The sequence below is a fragment of the Protopterus annectens genome, chromosome 3.part1 (genome assembly GCF_019279795.1).
Source record: "Protopterus annectens isolate FY-2018-M chromosome 3.part1, PAN1.0, whole genome shotgun sequence".
Lineage (NCBI taxonomy): Eukaryota > Metazoa > Chordata > Ceratodontiformes > Protopteridae > Protopterus > Protopterus annectens.
Window position 1 is genome coordinate 232,828,317 of NC_056732.1, and position 16,985 is coordinate 232,845,301.

General features: G+C 36.4%; 1 protein-coding gene across 1 annotated transcript in view; it reads right to left on the bottom strand.

The window, feature by feature from the left end:
• LOC122797657 (serine/threonine-protein kinase Nek11-like) overlaps window positions 1-16,985 on the bottom strand; it is a 1,134,678-nt gene that overhangs the window by 572,538 nt on the left and 545,155 nt on the right. The window contains exon 8 of the mRNA XM_044066198.1: window positions 16,613-16,764. Coding sequence (XP_043922133.1) covers window positions 16,613-16,764 — 152 coding nt within the window. The remainder of the gene's footprint in view (window positions 1-16,612; window positions 16,765-16,985) is intronic.

Sequence of the window (16,985 nt, forward strand, 5' to 3'; positions counted from 1 at the left end):
AGACGTCTCCTTGCATCCCTCTATGGGTCCTGCCGGACTGCCTTGAGCATGCGCATAGACCGACGGTAGTCGGTACTACTGCGCATGAGCGAAGTCCGCGAAAATTTAAAAAAATAATTTTTTTTTGTTTTCTTTTTTTTTTTGTTTTCTTTTTTAATTTGAGGGGGCTGCAGTCCGGCAGCCCGATGCCACGAGCCGCCCCTGCTTAGGACACTAAAGACAACACTTTAATACTGTAAGCGCTTTCGGTAGAGACAATCTCTCCACCTTCATCAGACAGTAAAAAACAGCAAGAACTCCCATTAAATACATAGCAGTGTTCTAATTAATATTCAAATTACTTAATTGTTTAATTAATTATGACATCATATCCTCATGTTGGCTCAGATAAAAACAAGAAAATGAACGATGATAATATTAATGATGATATAAATAAATGAATGATTTCATAAAAACATGTTATGATATTCAAAAAATGCATATAAATAAATGCATATAAAAAACCACACAACACATTATTGACCCTAAAGTGCCACTATGCAGTAGAGTGTATGTATATCTCTCTACACACGCTCTTGTATGTATATATATATGTGACCAACAATAGTTATGTATATTTAGAATTACCCTAAAATAATGTTAGAAAATAGTATTAAAAGCAATAATAAAAGCAAGTATATTTAAATGTATGCTTATAATATATACTGCTTAAATTTATTTCCTTAGATGTAGGACAATAACTTTTATGTATAAAATATGCAACTATAAAAACTATAATGTATATAAAATACGATATATATAAAAAAAATTGCATTTTATTATTGTATGTTTTCATTAAATTCCAGTTTAACACCGTATCTATAAACTCACTAATAAAACCCAATTCATTATATATTATATATTGGAAGCAAAGATACAACAAATATATACATATGTTTATCCTCATGTGTGCATATATTTGTATAAAAACAAAACCAATATGTGCATGTATGTGTGTATCTATGTGCGTACATTATCGTAAATGCCTCTTAAAAAACCCGTGCCAAAGGCGAAAACAAGTCTACCAAGCCCCTGTAACTATATAAATGCATAAAAAATGTATATATACAGAAAATACATAAACCATATATATATATATATATATATATATATATATATATATATATACACATATATGTATGCATAACCATTTTAGAAGAGCTCAGTTGTGGAAAATGCATATTTATAAAACCGCTTCTGACTCTACTATTGATTGTTCTGTCTCTTGTTAACATGACAACATTTAAATCCTGTTCAACATCCATCCTATCTTTTAAGTGCCTTTAATTTTAAAACACATTTTATAGACACAACCTCATTTAATCCTGGAAAAGTATATGAAGCAGTACGAATCTGCCAAAAGACTTCCTGTTCTTCCAACTGTAATTGCCAGGGACCCCCCCTGATATGTGGTTGTACTTGTTGTACAATAGTGAAACAAAAGGAGTGGTCAGGAATTTGACATACATGTTTTGCAAGGGCATTATTCGTGTCCCCATTCTCAATAGCATATAAATGCTCATAGATCCTTTTCTTGAGTGGTCTATCGGTCTTGCCGATGTAAAATGCAGGACAATGCCTGCAAGTTGCCACATAGACCACTCCTTTCGAATTGCAATTAAATCTGCCATTTATCACATAATCTCTCCCAGCCATGTACACTCTGGGAGCCAAGAAAATGTGTTTACAATATGAACAGCAGCCGCATTTACTCATTCCTAATGTCATCCTGTTGGATTTCAGTTTGGGCCTCTCCAGGAGGTTTTTTAAATTCTGGCCTCTTCTGTAAGTAAACCTAGGCTTTTCCCCGATCAGTTTAATAAGTTCCTGGTCTTCCATAAGTATCCTCCAATTTTTTACAAAAATGTTCTTAATAGCCTTAAAATCCATACAGAAAGTAAAGAGGAAAGAGATGTTGCCCATCTTGTTTTCATTGTTGTTGTTATTATTAGAAATAGCAAGCATACTCCCTTCCCCAAGTAGTGGCTGAAAATAGCCTGTTTCTCTTTTGGTAATAACCTCTTGCCTGATTTCATCTATAAATGCTTTAGGATATCCCCGCAGACAGAACATAGAATAAATGTTCTCACATTCCAGCAAGAAGTCATCCTGCTCAGACACCATCCTGGCCACCCGAACAAACTGCCCCTTGACAACACTTCTTTTTTGGTGAACGGGGTGTGAACTTGTGAAATGTAAATATATATTTGAGAAAGTGGGTTTCCTAAAAATGGTTGACTTAAATTTATTAGACAATACATCCTTGCTAATTTTAACATCCAGGAATGTGATGTCATTCATCCCAGTAGAATGTGTGAATTCAAGAAAATTGGTCATCCTGGAAATGTTTTCAATAAAATTTGGTATTGATTCAGAGGGACCTTTCCAAAGAAAAAAACATGTCATCTTGGTACCTTGTGTACCAAGAGACGTTTTCCCGATATAACTCATTTTGGAATAAACATTGGTGTTCCCATTGTGCTAAAACACTATTAGCAAAGGTGCAACCACACGGAGAGCCCATTGCAATGCCTGTTGTTTGAAGGTAATAGTTGTTTTTAAACACCAAAAAGTTGTTAGTAAGAATCACATCCAATAATGTCTCGACAAGATACATTTGTTCATTTGATGCCCCTTTACGGAGCATAAAATCCACAGTCCATTCCACTCCTAATTGGTGTGGGATGACTGTGTATAGATCTTTAATGTCGACCACCAAAAATATGTGGGTTGGATTGTATGGAATAGTACCAATATTCTCCAAGAAGCCCCAAGAATCTTTGCAAATTTGTGCCTCAAGCTTCAACATGGGCTTTAAAATGCTATCCAATAGCTTGGCACAAGCATACGTAATCAAACCCCTTCCATCCACTATCGGCCTAAAAGGGGGATCCACTATATCTTTGTGGATCTTAGGGGTGCCAAAAAGAGTGGGGATCCTGGGTGCTAGCATGGTCAAATATTGCAAAGTATCATTGTCTATGCTTCCCTCTAAAAATAGGTCATCCAAGATGTTCTTGATTTTTCTGTCGGCTATATTTACCTCATTGACACTAACTTTAAGATAAGAGTCTGAATTCAAAAATTCAACCATTTTGTTTTCATATACATATTCATCCATAAAAATCAGACCCCCCGCCTTTATCCGGTGCCATTACCCTAATGTTGCATTCATTAAGCATTTGAATAAATGCAAGTTCATCATCATTAACATTACGACCAGATTTACTCGCCAATCTGGTAAAATGCTTGTTTTCCTTGGCCATGGCCCTCAGATCTAATTCGCATAATTTTTCAAAAGTGCCCAAAATTCCATTGAGCGGTGGGTTGAACACACTAGATACTCTAAGCGAACTAAGAAGTGAAGGAGTGTTCCCTAGCATGCATGCTAAGTTCAGTTTTCGAACAAAGAGCTTAAGATCTACTATAGTTCTTACAACATCACATTTCCTGTCCGGAATAAATGACAAGCCTTTGGCATAAAACTCAACAACATTCATATCAATTGTTAACACCGTATAATTGTATATTTTAAAGTCACCATTAGTGTTGTAAAGAATGGAGGGCCCTAATGGTGTAGATGATAAAATATCATCCCCTTCAGCTACGGTTGCTGACGCCTACGCTGATTGCCCCTTTTCCTTCTCTGGTTGTACCGTCGATTGTTGGTGTTGTTGTTCGACGTTGCATTCTTTGGGTTTACAGACATGTGAAAATCCTGTTCACTTTCCTCATTATTAGCCCCCTCCCTACCTTGGTGGGGGTTGGAGCGTCCCTCATTAGTAGAATTGTTGCCAGCATTGTTCTTTATTCGTTCACTCCTCCTAAGAGGTTGTTCGTCACCTTCCCCCCTACCACCATAAACCTGATTGTCCATAACATTTTGATCAGGAATCTCTTGAGCCCCTGTGGCCGGCAGCCTCCAAGTGGCCACTTGTCCCAAAGGTGGAGGGGGTATGCTTTATTATTTTTATATTCCAAGATGTCCCTCTCTATTTTTCGTTTTTTAGTATTCAACATCTTGGAAATTGAGGCCTCAATGCTCGATAGGATTCTAAGGTAGTCATATTTGTACCTTAGAAAGTTCCCATGTTGTAATAGAAGGGATTCAAGTTTAGTTAGTTCTTCCTGTAATACCCCGATTTCAACAAGATAAAAGTTAATCAGAGCTTCCATAAATTCAAATGCTTGTTTATCAAAAAGCCCTAATAGTTCCTTATGAAAAGCAGAATTGTTTGTAAGTCCTGCTGGGTATCGCCATTGGCGTAGACCCTTAGGAACAATGTGTTTACTGATACACTCACGGAGATATGATATCTCCAGCTGCAGTTTCCTGCAGCGAAACAATTTTAAATCAAAATTGTCCAAACTTGTCAAAAAAGAAGAAGAACTCACCCCCTCATCCTGGGCGTCATTTGTGACAAAGTTCTCAGACTGGAAGAAATCCCTTTTAGCCAGAACAGTCGACAGACTAGGAATGTTAGAAGCATCAATAATCCTTTCATTAGACCCATTATTTAACTGTGATTCACCGTTTGTGTTGTTAACCATCCTTGAAGATCTCGACGTTAGACCCCTTATGTTGTTAACCTCTATCAGTTCAGGTGGGGACGTATTTCCTCTTCCTGAATTGAAGCTCCTACGTTGAGAATTCGAACCAGGCATTCCTTCTAATGATGTACGCACGTTCCCCAAACTTGCTTCCTGTACTTGTTGTACTTGTTGCGACAGATTGTCAACTTTCGCCATTAATAAGTTGACTAAAACAGTTAGGTCACCTTCAGAAAGATTAGTAGATGTAACATCTCTCGTTTGCTGGATACCATCCGCTGTGGCAAAAAGATCATTTTGTGTGGCGAAACCTTGAGTATCAACTATGTGCCCGCTGCCACGCTCGGCTGCTTCGTTGCCACAAGACATAACAAACTAGTACCAAAACGTTGAAAAACTAGACCAAAAACCAAAGAGTAGCAATAACGAACTCATACATATACATACATATATGTATGCATAACCATTTTAGAAGAGCTCAGTTGTGGAAAATGCATATTTATAAAACCGCTTCTGACTCTACTATTGATTGTTCTGTCTCTTGTTAACATGACAACATTTAAATCCTGTTCAACATCCATCCTATCTTTTAAGTGCCTTTAATTTTAAAACACATTTTATAGACACAACCTCATTTAATCCTGGAAAAGTATATGTTTTTTATATGCATTTATTTATATGCATTTTTTGAATATCATAACATGTTTTTATGAAATCATTCATTTATTTATATCATCATTAATATTATCATCGTTCATTTTCTTGTTTTTATCTGAGCCAACATGAGGATATGATGTCATAATTAATTAAACAATTAAGTAATTTGAATATTAATTAGAACACTGCTATGTATTTAATGGAGTTCTTGCTGTTTTCTACTGTCTGATGAAGGTGGAGAGATTGTCTCTACCGAAAGCGCTTACAGTATTAAAGTGTTGTCTTTAGTGTCCTAAGTCTGCTGGCTGAGTTCGTTATTGCTACTCTTTGGTTTTTGGTCTAGTTTTTCAACGTTTTGGTACTAACTTAATATTCAAAGTGGAATTGGAGGAAGCTTTTGTCTTAATGCTTTGCCTTTTTTGTGTGACTGTAGAGTTCTTAATACAGAAGTGACATCAAACTCTTTATTCAAATCTGATTTTATAGCAACACAGTCAGTCTTTGGGTTTCTTTTGGCTGTGCTTCTCCAAAACCTCTTTCTTTTTATCTTTTTTGGAAACAGATGGCACATCCTTGGGTTCTTGTCCTAATTAATTAAATCATCAATGAGTGCTGGCATGGCTAGAAGCTTAGGCTAATCCAGATTCAGGAGTATTACATGTCGCTGCTTAAGGAATGACTATTTCGTATGAATTCCTAAAATTCTCCTTCATTAAATTAATACTGTCACCAGATTATACAGCATTAGGAGAGAAGAACCTTAAGAAAAAGACTGACCACCACCATCATCGTCATCATCATCACCACCACCATCATCATCATCACCACCACCACCACCATCATCATCACCACCACTACCATCATCATCATCATCATCATTACTGGTATTGTAATCCATCATCATCATCACCACTACCACCACCATCATCATCATCATCATCATCATCATCATCATCATTGGTATTGTAATCCATAGGTGAAGATGTAATCTGAGATATGATCATCTTCTTCATCCAAAGAATATGATGATGGAGATGTGGGTTCCCCCTTTCTCTTTATTACAGCAACTTTCCCTGATGTAGAGGGCTTGTGGTTTGTTCAGAAGCTGAATACTAACTTTTGCACAATACGAAAAACATTCCTGTGCCATCTTTCTATTTCTAAAAATACAGGAGCCACTAATATCAAGGGATTGGTATGTGACTCTCCAACATCCACACCTTATGATATCTGTGACTTAGACATTATCTCTATTCTAGAAATGGTTGGCTATTCCTTGGGCATCTGCACAACCAGTGTTTGGATCTTTGTATCTGGGCCGTAATATTGAGAAATACAGTCTGAAAGAAAAATGAAAAAACATTAGAGGTCTATGGAGCAAAGTAATAGAAATTTCAAGGCAAATGTTTCTTCAGGTAGAACTTTCTGAAATGTCTGCTGTTTGGCAAAGATGGGTGCCCCAACACCATCTACTTTTAAGCCTTTAGGATAATCGAGGCAATATGAGGAACACTGAAACCTAAGGGGATTTACCTCTGCAAGTGGGATGATAAATTGTGGCATCAGCTTCTAGCAAGGGAGTGGCACCATTTAGGCAAACAGCCTGAGAAGAGTGCCCATGGCCTGAATTTTACAAGGTTCATTTTGCTCCATTTTTAATGCCTTTTTATCTTTCTGGAAAACACAGACATGCACACAAATGCTTCTTTTTATAACTAGAACTATAATGTTCTGTTTTGTTATTGTTGTGTGTTTGTTTTGTTTATTACAAAATTAGCTTGACAGAGAGGTAAAAGGAATACAGAAGAAAATGCCACTTGACAGTTTATGTTTATTAAAAGTTATAAGATTGTTAGCTCTCCAACCAAATATGCATTTAAGTATTTGAATGTAAATATTTTTTAAATGTTGTGTTATTTTCTAAAAAACAGTTACTGGAGATAAGTGCGTTTACAAGACCACTTTTTGAGGACTACTTCAATGTATATTCTTTATGCCTAAAGAAAGGAAAATACAATATACACCCTTATGGCATAGTGAGAAAAAGTCCTAAGACTCAAATGAGTCTTGTTCAAATACAGTAAGGGCAGTAGAGAAAACAGGCATACGAGAATAGGAGTAAGGGGTCTACAGTTACTCTCCTATCCTGCAAAGTAAAAAAAGTTTGGTTTGCCTCATTGGTGCTGTCTACAGGAGTGTAGGTGTATCACTCACAACAATAAGTCCACACTGCACAGCAGCATGTCACTTATGAGGGGTTAGCATGTACATTCTGTGAGATGGCTATGGTAGAGCTTACAAGCTGCCAATAGGAGGGGTGAGGTAGAGGCTCTGATCCCTAGCATGTGAATGTTGGCTCCAACTCCTGTTTCACTGGACTCAAACTTACAATATGGCTCTCATCCCTGGGGAAATGAATTGATCAACCGAGCAACCATGTAGGTAGGGCTAAATGGTCCATGGTGGAGGAGGGGCTCAGGATAAAAAAATAAAAGAAATAAGAAAAGACTGCAGTTACAATATGAAGCAAAATACATTATCAAATTGCAGTAGACTATTGAGATACTGTACCTTGAATGATTTGCTAACACAACAAAGCCAATCAAAATGACTGTTTATTTCACAATGAATGACTTACAGGATGGTATCCTTTAGACCAGATCTGCTTGAGAATGCAAAAAAATTGGGCTAGGAAGCATCTGGCTTTAGACTGACATTTGCTTGCACGTCATTCCTGAATCCTTCAGCAATAATCCTTTGAACATACATCAAAAGTTGTACTGTTGTTCTGGCAGGTATTAATAGGGTGGTTTCCTTATTTGGTTCATACTGGAGACTTATATAATACATTATTTTTATTTACTGCATTAGTAACTATTATACAATGGTAGCTTGTTATTACTCAAAAACATGTATGCTGATTAGTCAGCCCAACCAGCATGTCCATTGTAAATCGAGCATATACCAACAGGATAAAGTCCGGCCTTTAAACTATCATTGAGCTGATAAATTTTCCAATCAGCATATGCATACCAGATAGCTACATACAAGGAAAATCAGGCACATACAAAAAAAATAATAATAATAATCAGAACTGTATCTGATTTTCCATGTATGCAGTGCACTGTGTCATGTACTTTCATGTGAAAGTCTTCGCTGTTCAAGAAAACACGTACTGTGTGCAGACAAACCCAAGGAGTAGCAATAGTACACTGGCTATAGAAAATGAGATAACCTCTTAACCACTTCATAGTACAGATTCAAGACCACAACAACTCCCATCAATGAGTTTGTCACTTCACTGCGTCACACTACACACTACAAACACAGCATAAATAATTATGGCCCCAACAACTACTTTACATCTAAAATATACACAGCACTTATTACTGCCATTTCTGATCATTTTACAGCAAAACATAAAGTAATTTACCTACAATTGTTTGGAATATCACAAACTGAATCACAATAATGACCAGAATTCAACTTCTCCATTTTTCTTCACAGAAGATCAGATTACTTATGAGGTTTCATACAAGGTTATTACACCTCATACCAGGGACTCCAAAAAACAAACAGCTAATAAATTATAACTACTTCAAACATAAAAATAAATTCACCACTGTGTGTGCATAGTCCATAAAAAACAGGAGTCAGATTAGCGCTTTCATTCCTTTACTACTGGAACTTCTTCAGAAAAATTTCATTTAAAAATCAGACCAGTTAAATACAGACAAACTGATGACATCACACTATCATTAAGACTTTGAACAAATAATTAAAGCAGTAATGACATAAAACATGAGAAATAATAAAAACTTCTTAATAAGAGAAAATGTATAGTACAGCACTATACAAATATAGAAGTACCATGTTTTTACATTCAATATTAGAAATAATATCTTTTACCATTTCCATTAAAAGTTTATTGAAATACAAATATATATATATATATATATATATATATATATATATATATATATATCTATTTGTATTTCAATAAACTTTTAATGGAAATGGTTTCATTCAAACCAGGACTGACATCCACCCTAAGAAGGACCTGCCATTTCAGTTCTAACATTTCCAAATAATTATTACTTGAATCAACAAACCTATTGGTATCCACCTGTTGCAAAACTAAAAAATAAAATTTGTGAAAACATTCACAACTTAAACCGTGTCTTGCCAGAGCATTATTTGGATCCTTGTTTTTGATGGCTCTAAGATGTTCTCCCATTCAGTCTTTAAGGGCCCTAGTGGTCTTTCCTACATAAAAATGATAACAAGACCCCCAAATAGCCAAATAGACAATACCTATATTTTGGCAATCACATTTTTGTTGAGGTTCAAACAAAACTTACAATGTTTAAATATAAATGTACTTTCAGGATAAATGTAACTACACAGTCTACACCCATGTGCCTAAAGGTGAGGTACTCCTTGCTCCAAAATTTTTTTACCTTTTTCTAATAAAAATTAGATAAATAATAAATAAAGTTTTTGTTTGAACCTCGACACAAATGTGATTGCCAAAGTATATGTATTGTCTATTTGGCTATTTGTGGTTCTTGTTATAATTTTTATGTAGGAAAGACCACTAGGGCCCTTAAAGACCAAATGGGAGAACATCTTAGAGCCATCAAAAACAAGGATCTAAATAATGCTCTGGCAAGACACAGTTTAAGTTGTGAATGTTTTCACAAGTTTTATTTTTTAGTTTTGCAACAGGTGGATACCAATAGGTTTGTTGATTCAAGTAATAATTATTTGGAAATGTTAGAACTGAAATGGCAGGTCCTTCTTAGGGCAGATGTCAGTCCAGGTTTATTGAAATACAAATATATATATATATATATATATATATATATATATATATATATATATATATATATATGATATTATACATGGTACTTCTAAATTTGTATAGTGGTGTACTATACATTTTCTTTTATTAAAAAGTTTTTATTTATTTCTCATGTTTTTATGTCATTACTGCTTTAATTATTTGTTCAAAGTCTTAATGATAGTGCGATGTCATCAGTTTGACTGTATTTGACTGATCTGATTTTTAAATTAAATGTTTCTGAAGAAATTCCAATAGTAAAGGAATGAAAGCGTTAATCTGACTCCTGTTTTTTATGGACTACACACACACAGTGGTGAATTTATTTTTATGTTTGAAGTAATTACAGCTAATAAATTATCTCCAACTGGGTTAAGTAAAATAAATACTAAACTTGAAGTGAATGGCTGGAGCCATTTTGTCTCACAAAAAGTGGAAAAATACAAAATAAAACACACAGAAATCTAAATAACAACAACAAAAACACAGCACAACACAAAACTAACACCATTGTTACTTGTTATTGGGTTTACCCACACCCAGCCATAGTTTATTGTTATAATATATATGCTTGAAGAATCTGTATTATTACCAGAGACTAGGAAAATTTGTGACATTTATGAATGGAAATATATTGTGAATAAAAACAAACACTAAAAACAACATTCATATATGATATACAGACTTATTTTTGCCAACGTTTTTCTGTGAGGGGTTCAAAATCACTATGAATCATATACGGGGAGACCGTTGAACTCCCAAAGTTAATAGAATTACTTTCAAACAAGGTAGATTTCCCCCCAGTAAGGAAAGGGCATTGGAGTAAAATCAGAGATTGTAAAATCATACCAGTGAAACTGTTGGCCCACAGCATAAACCCCTTGTGGCTACAATTATCTGGAAGCAATTGTCAGAGATAGCTCTAAGGTCAACAGAGACTAGGCTGAAGACCTGACAGTTCACTGGAATTAAAGCACAAGAGTTCAAGGAAATATGCAAGGCTCTAACACCTTAGGAAGAAGAGAAAATAGGTGAAATTTAAGAAGAATCTTAAAACAGCAAGTGTGAAGGCTATAGAACCAGCATGCAACTGAGCCAGGTATGGAAACAAAGTTTAGAAGGAAAGCTGATGTCAGAAAGCAAAACTCCAGAAAGTTATTAAAAGAAAGGAGGAGTGCAATAAAGGATGGGCCAGGCTAAGAAGGAATATTGACTGGCTAAACAAAGAACCGAAGAGATCAGTTGCAATGGCATCAGAGAAATTTACCAGCTTCTTCCCACAAAACTCTATCAGGCTGAAAGGCAAAGATAAAGAAGATAATCATCAGACACCCTTCGTAAGGGATGCCAGCAACAACCTGTTCGCCATTCCAGAGGACATCAAAGGCAGATGGAAGGAGTACTTCCAGCAGCTTCTGAATGAAAAAAAACTCCACAGAAGCTGTACTGCCCTATGATCCTGAGGGACATTGACCCATCACATTGTGGTATGCAGAGAAAGTTGTATACCAGATGAGTGAAGAATGAGCATTCTTGTGCCAGTCAGTAACAAAAAAGGAGACATTTAAAACTGAGGGCAGTACTGAGGTATCAGACTCCTGTTAGACTACATGAAAGTGCTGAAGAGGGTGATTGATAAATAACTACAGAGTAGTAGAAAGTAAGATGGGAGGTAAGCATTTCAGATTGTGATCAGGATGCAGCACAACAGATTCAAAGCATGCAGCAAGGCAAGTAGTGAAGAAGCTCTTTATAAGGGAAAAGACTAGACTTGGAGAAAGCATAACACAAGGTCCCAAAAATGCTGATTTGGGTAGTCCTGTGATGGTTCAAAGCCCCATAAACACTGGTAGAATCGGCACAGGCTATGTGCAAGGACCAAATGACACAACTACAAACACTGTTTGGACTCAAAGAGGATTTCATAGTGGGAGTCGGTGCACATCCATACTGAGCTCTAAGCCCATTGTTGTTAATACTGGTGACAGACTACATTAGCAAATAGGTCAGAGGGGACAGATCAACAAAGTAGCTGTATGCAAATGATGTGGTACTACAAACAGACTCTGAACAAGAACTTCAGCAAATGGTAGGAGACTAGAATGCAAAACTGAAGGCACCCATATGAAGCTGAATATAGACAAGACAGCTATCAAAGCAGCAAATGGGGGAGTCAGAACACACTGACAATTGAGACAGAATGGAAAAGAGTGGAACACATTAGTAGTGTGTAACAGAAGAATGCCAAGAAGTTGAAAAGTAAGGTGTACAGAACAGTAATACTACTTGTGCCTCTGCCTGGGAAGTGAAGGCAGAACAGATGAGCAAAGCTAAGGTGACAGTGATGACATTTCTGAGATGAGTGGTAGAGTGTACACAGCTGGACAGATGAAAAAGCCAAAGTAGCCTCAATTGCAGAGAAGCTCAAGGAGAACAGATTTGTATGGTTCATTCATTAACATGTGTAGGAAAACAAATATAATTTGTTGAAGAAAATTTGTGAAAAATGGGAAGAAGATAAGAGAAGATTGCTTGAAAGAAGACCTGTGCCAGTCAGCCATGATGGATGAAGAAGGAAGAACAGTGACATTTATTATTTGAGGTAGCAACACTTGTTGCTACACCCATGGGATTTGATGATTATGTTGATGATGATGATGGCTTTGAGATTACCTCACCTCTGGAGGGAAAGGCAACTTCTTCAAGCAGTTCATGGTTTGACTAATCACAGCACTTGATGACTGTTCATTAGCCAAATTCATGACCCCCATACCTCTGTCCTCTTCTCTTATCCAAATACTATAATTACGGCTATATCCTACAAATGATACATGCTCTTAGTTTAAATGTTTTAAGTGTTATATTTTAAGAAGCTTTCAAGAAATCAAGTAATAAAAACAATGCACATGTTAAAATCAATGTTGTTGTTGTTTGTCTTTCAGCTTTTCCCGGTTAGGGGTCGCCACAGCGGAACTCCGGTCCGCTAATGATTGGCAGTAGATTTTCATGAACGCTGAGGTGCCAATTCGACGTCCAACCTTCAAAGAAGGCACGCCCATTTACGCATGTCTTTCAAATGCCACCCAACCACGGAGAGGACCTGTAGACTCCACACAGAAGGCAGTCCCCGCACTCCAGCCGAGAATCGAATGGAAGAACCTTTTGCTGTGAGGCAACAACACTACCGCTGTACCACCGTGGATACACATGTTAAAATCAATAATATAAAAGAAATACAAGCAAATGACTATAGCACAATATTATTTGTAATTACAATAGAGTAAACTAAACACAAAATGGTTAACAAGTAAAGTTAAACGTCATTTACTATTTTAGTTTCAGAGGTATCCAAGATACAAGAGAAATTTTTGAGAACACAAACTTAAAGAGTGTTTCTGCAAGACATTCAATTAACTTTAAGGATCCATTTACACCAAGCCAAAATCTTCAGTGCCAGCAATGAAAGACAAATTTGCTGCCAATGTTTTGTACATGTGGGAAGCTAACAGTCCCTTGTTTTGTTTGTTATGAGCCAATACACAGTATGAGACACAGCAAGAAAAACTAACAATCTCATACACAATGGAAAGAAATGCCCATGGTCAAATACACATAAAATAGATGATTGCTATGTGAGATCAGAATTAGCATTTTCCCAAAGAGTTATGGAGGTCTGATACTATCCAATATACAGCTTAACTATGCAGTGGCCAAATAAACTGAACTATCCTACCTGCTATGCTTTATGAAAAGGGGGAGTTGGATGCAGTTTGGTTAAGATCCTTGGATAACTTATTTAGTATTTTGCAAATCAGACTCCACTCTCTTCTTTTACTTAACCTAAGTTTGAAACATTATTTATTATACCTTGAATAAAAGTCTATTAAACTTGTTAGAGGCCGCTCAAATGTTATCAAAAGGTCTTAGAGCAACCTATTTTGAAAAAAAATATTCTAACACGTGTTTACAACATCATTTGTTTAGCTTATTATTATAAAACATAAAATATCGATACAACATATTACACTGAACAAAGGCAGACCTCCTGACCGAGTTTGTGCCCAGTGTGGACCCCACTGCTATGCCACAATAAGTAATAAAAATCAAGCATCCAGTGTTACTAGTTTAAGAGTTAAACAGGAGTTCGTACCTGGCAGTGCTCTTCCATTTACAATTTTTTTCAAGATGCAGCAACCTTACAGGAAAACAGTAAAGTAAGGCAGTATGAGGCTATAGGAGGCTTGTTCTCTGCAGATTTTTTTTGTGTTTTATTTTATGCAACAGTGAGAATATATATATTGAAGATATGTGTGGATGGCCTGCCTATTTTGCTATGTGCATTTATATTTTAAGGTATTTTGTTCTTAATGAATCTATAAACCTTACTGGACCCATTCTCATTGCATTTAGCTCACCAAAGCAGAAACAGATAAATTCTGATTTACTGTGTTATTGGATTCCTATATGTGAGCATACAGACGATACTAATGTAAAAAGACCCATAGTCTACCAAGTCCATTCAAACACAGCATCAAGCATTAATTCGGTCCACATTTCCTAGCCTTACCTTTGCCTTTTTTCTGTGTCCCAGAAAGCTCTGAACCCATGTGATAACTTACACTGTACCACTCCCTTGGGCAATACTCTCCCAGATTGAACACATTCTTCATTTCATATGAACGTAGCAATGTTTCAGTCTCACTTGACTAGTCGTCCATCTTGTTGCCTTCAGTGTAACTGCTCCATCATATAAGTTCCTTCTTCAGCTGTTTTCCTCCTTACCAGCTGGTAGCAGGCTGCATCTAAGTCATAAGCCCTCTTTCTCTGTTAATGCCATTAAGCTCAGGATTCTTAGCATGACATTATACTCTACAACTGCCAATCTCTCTAGACTCAGTTGGCTCAACAGTGCAGAGTTTTTGCCAGCTTAAGTTTTTTTTCTGTGTGACTTCTAGATGTCTGCATATAACTCTAGATGTGGCTCTACCTCTGTCCTGTACAAGTGATGGATGACTCTAGTATCTCTGCAATTAATTCACAACTCTACATCCAAATATCATACTGGGTTTTTTTCCTCTGTCCATAATTAGTATATAGCATATTCCAATATAGTGGTAATAATTACTCCAAATCCATTTGTTTCTCTTCCCCTTTTTTCCTGCTTATTATTTCCTCATTATGAATGTATAAGTTCCATACCCATCCACCCAGCAATGCAATAGCGTTAGTCAACTGTCAATCCTCAAAAGCCCACTGATGAGTGCTCTCTTCAGTGGCAGGAAAGCACACACCTGACCATTAGTCATCTTGTCTTTAGCTAATGATTTGGACATGTGGAAGGTGTCCTGAAAGCTTTGGAAGCTGACCAGCTGTTGTTTCCTTGGCAGGATACATCCCGTACAGCTAAGGCTACTGCAGCAGTAATCAAATGAAGAACATCTCTTGTTGTAATATAATTCTGAAAATGTTATTCTTATCCAGGCTTAGGTATCAGTGTTCTACAGTTTTCTGACCTATTATTATTCCTGCAGTCTGTTCATGGCACTAGTGCCTCAGTTCTCCCCAAATTCTGCAATTGCCTCTTCCCTTGTCATACTTGCTTATGGTACTGGTAGAACCTTACAGAAGGCTACAATGGTAATCTCTCCCTGCAAAGTCCCTTGTGTTGGGACTACATGGCAATATGAATAGGTATGCCATTTGTTACCTCCTCCATACCTACACGGGGCTTATCACATCATTTTCTTTCTGCTCCTTTCAGCATCCAGCCCCTTCCTGACTTCTTTCTAGCATCCACCAATGGTAAAAAATGGTACAGAATTTGGGATCCAGACATCATCCAGCAGGAGCTACACTTTTCTGCTTAAGCCATAATATTCTCTACTGCCGGTATAAGCTCCACAAAAGCAAGGCCTGTTATGGTGCCAAGTGATGTATTCAAGTTTCCACTCACCTCAAACAGCTTCCTACAGAGCAGAAATACTGTAAGTCATATAAAATGCACATATAAGTTAAGCTTTCTAAGAAAGAAAAAGAAGAGAGACACAGAAGTAGAGAGAAGTAGGCATGCTCTGCTCCCTGATTTGGCACTTGACCTTCAGGGGGTATCGTTTTTCAGTAGATCAGGGATGCCACCCACCTAACATTTATGTATGAACCAGTATTAGCCATTTATTTCCACCATCATAGCCAGCTCCTCTTAGCCTGGAGTCAGTCCCAAGACATGTGCATCACAGTCTGGACTTCATTCATCTGCAGCAAACGTCTGTCCCATTTTTATAAAATGTCAATACAGCTAGCCAGTCCAAAATGAATAAAATATGACAACCTTGCAAAAGTAAGTAATAATAGTGTATTCTCCTGATATCTCTCATTTCATCTTTCAGGGAGAATAAAACGTGACCATATTTATTTATTTATGTACTGCTTATGATTCAAAAACAGTCTAAAACTTTATTTAAAATACATTTTGATTAACATCATATATGATGTAAAGTATTTTGATCTGTAGAAGCTACTTACCTGTTGGCATGTTTTAAAAATGGTCTGCATGGTCAAGTCATCCATTTCTTTATCTTCATTTTCCTCATCTTCTTCTGTGCTTGTTTCATTGCATGAATCAAAATTGTCTTCATAATAGTATGTTTCAGCTTCTATGGGGTCATCTGGAATGTCTTTACAAAAGACAGCAAAAGTATCAAGTTATTTATTTTTCTACAGTAATCTTTATTTAAGCCATTTAGATATTAAAACTGAGCAAAATGATAGAAAGAATACTTTTCATCAAGGTTACTACATATTCATGAGAAACCCACGGCCAACAGCAAACTAAAGTTATGATTTTTCTGCAAACAATTTCATAGAAGAATACTCATATCATATAGATTCATAGATT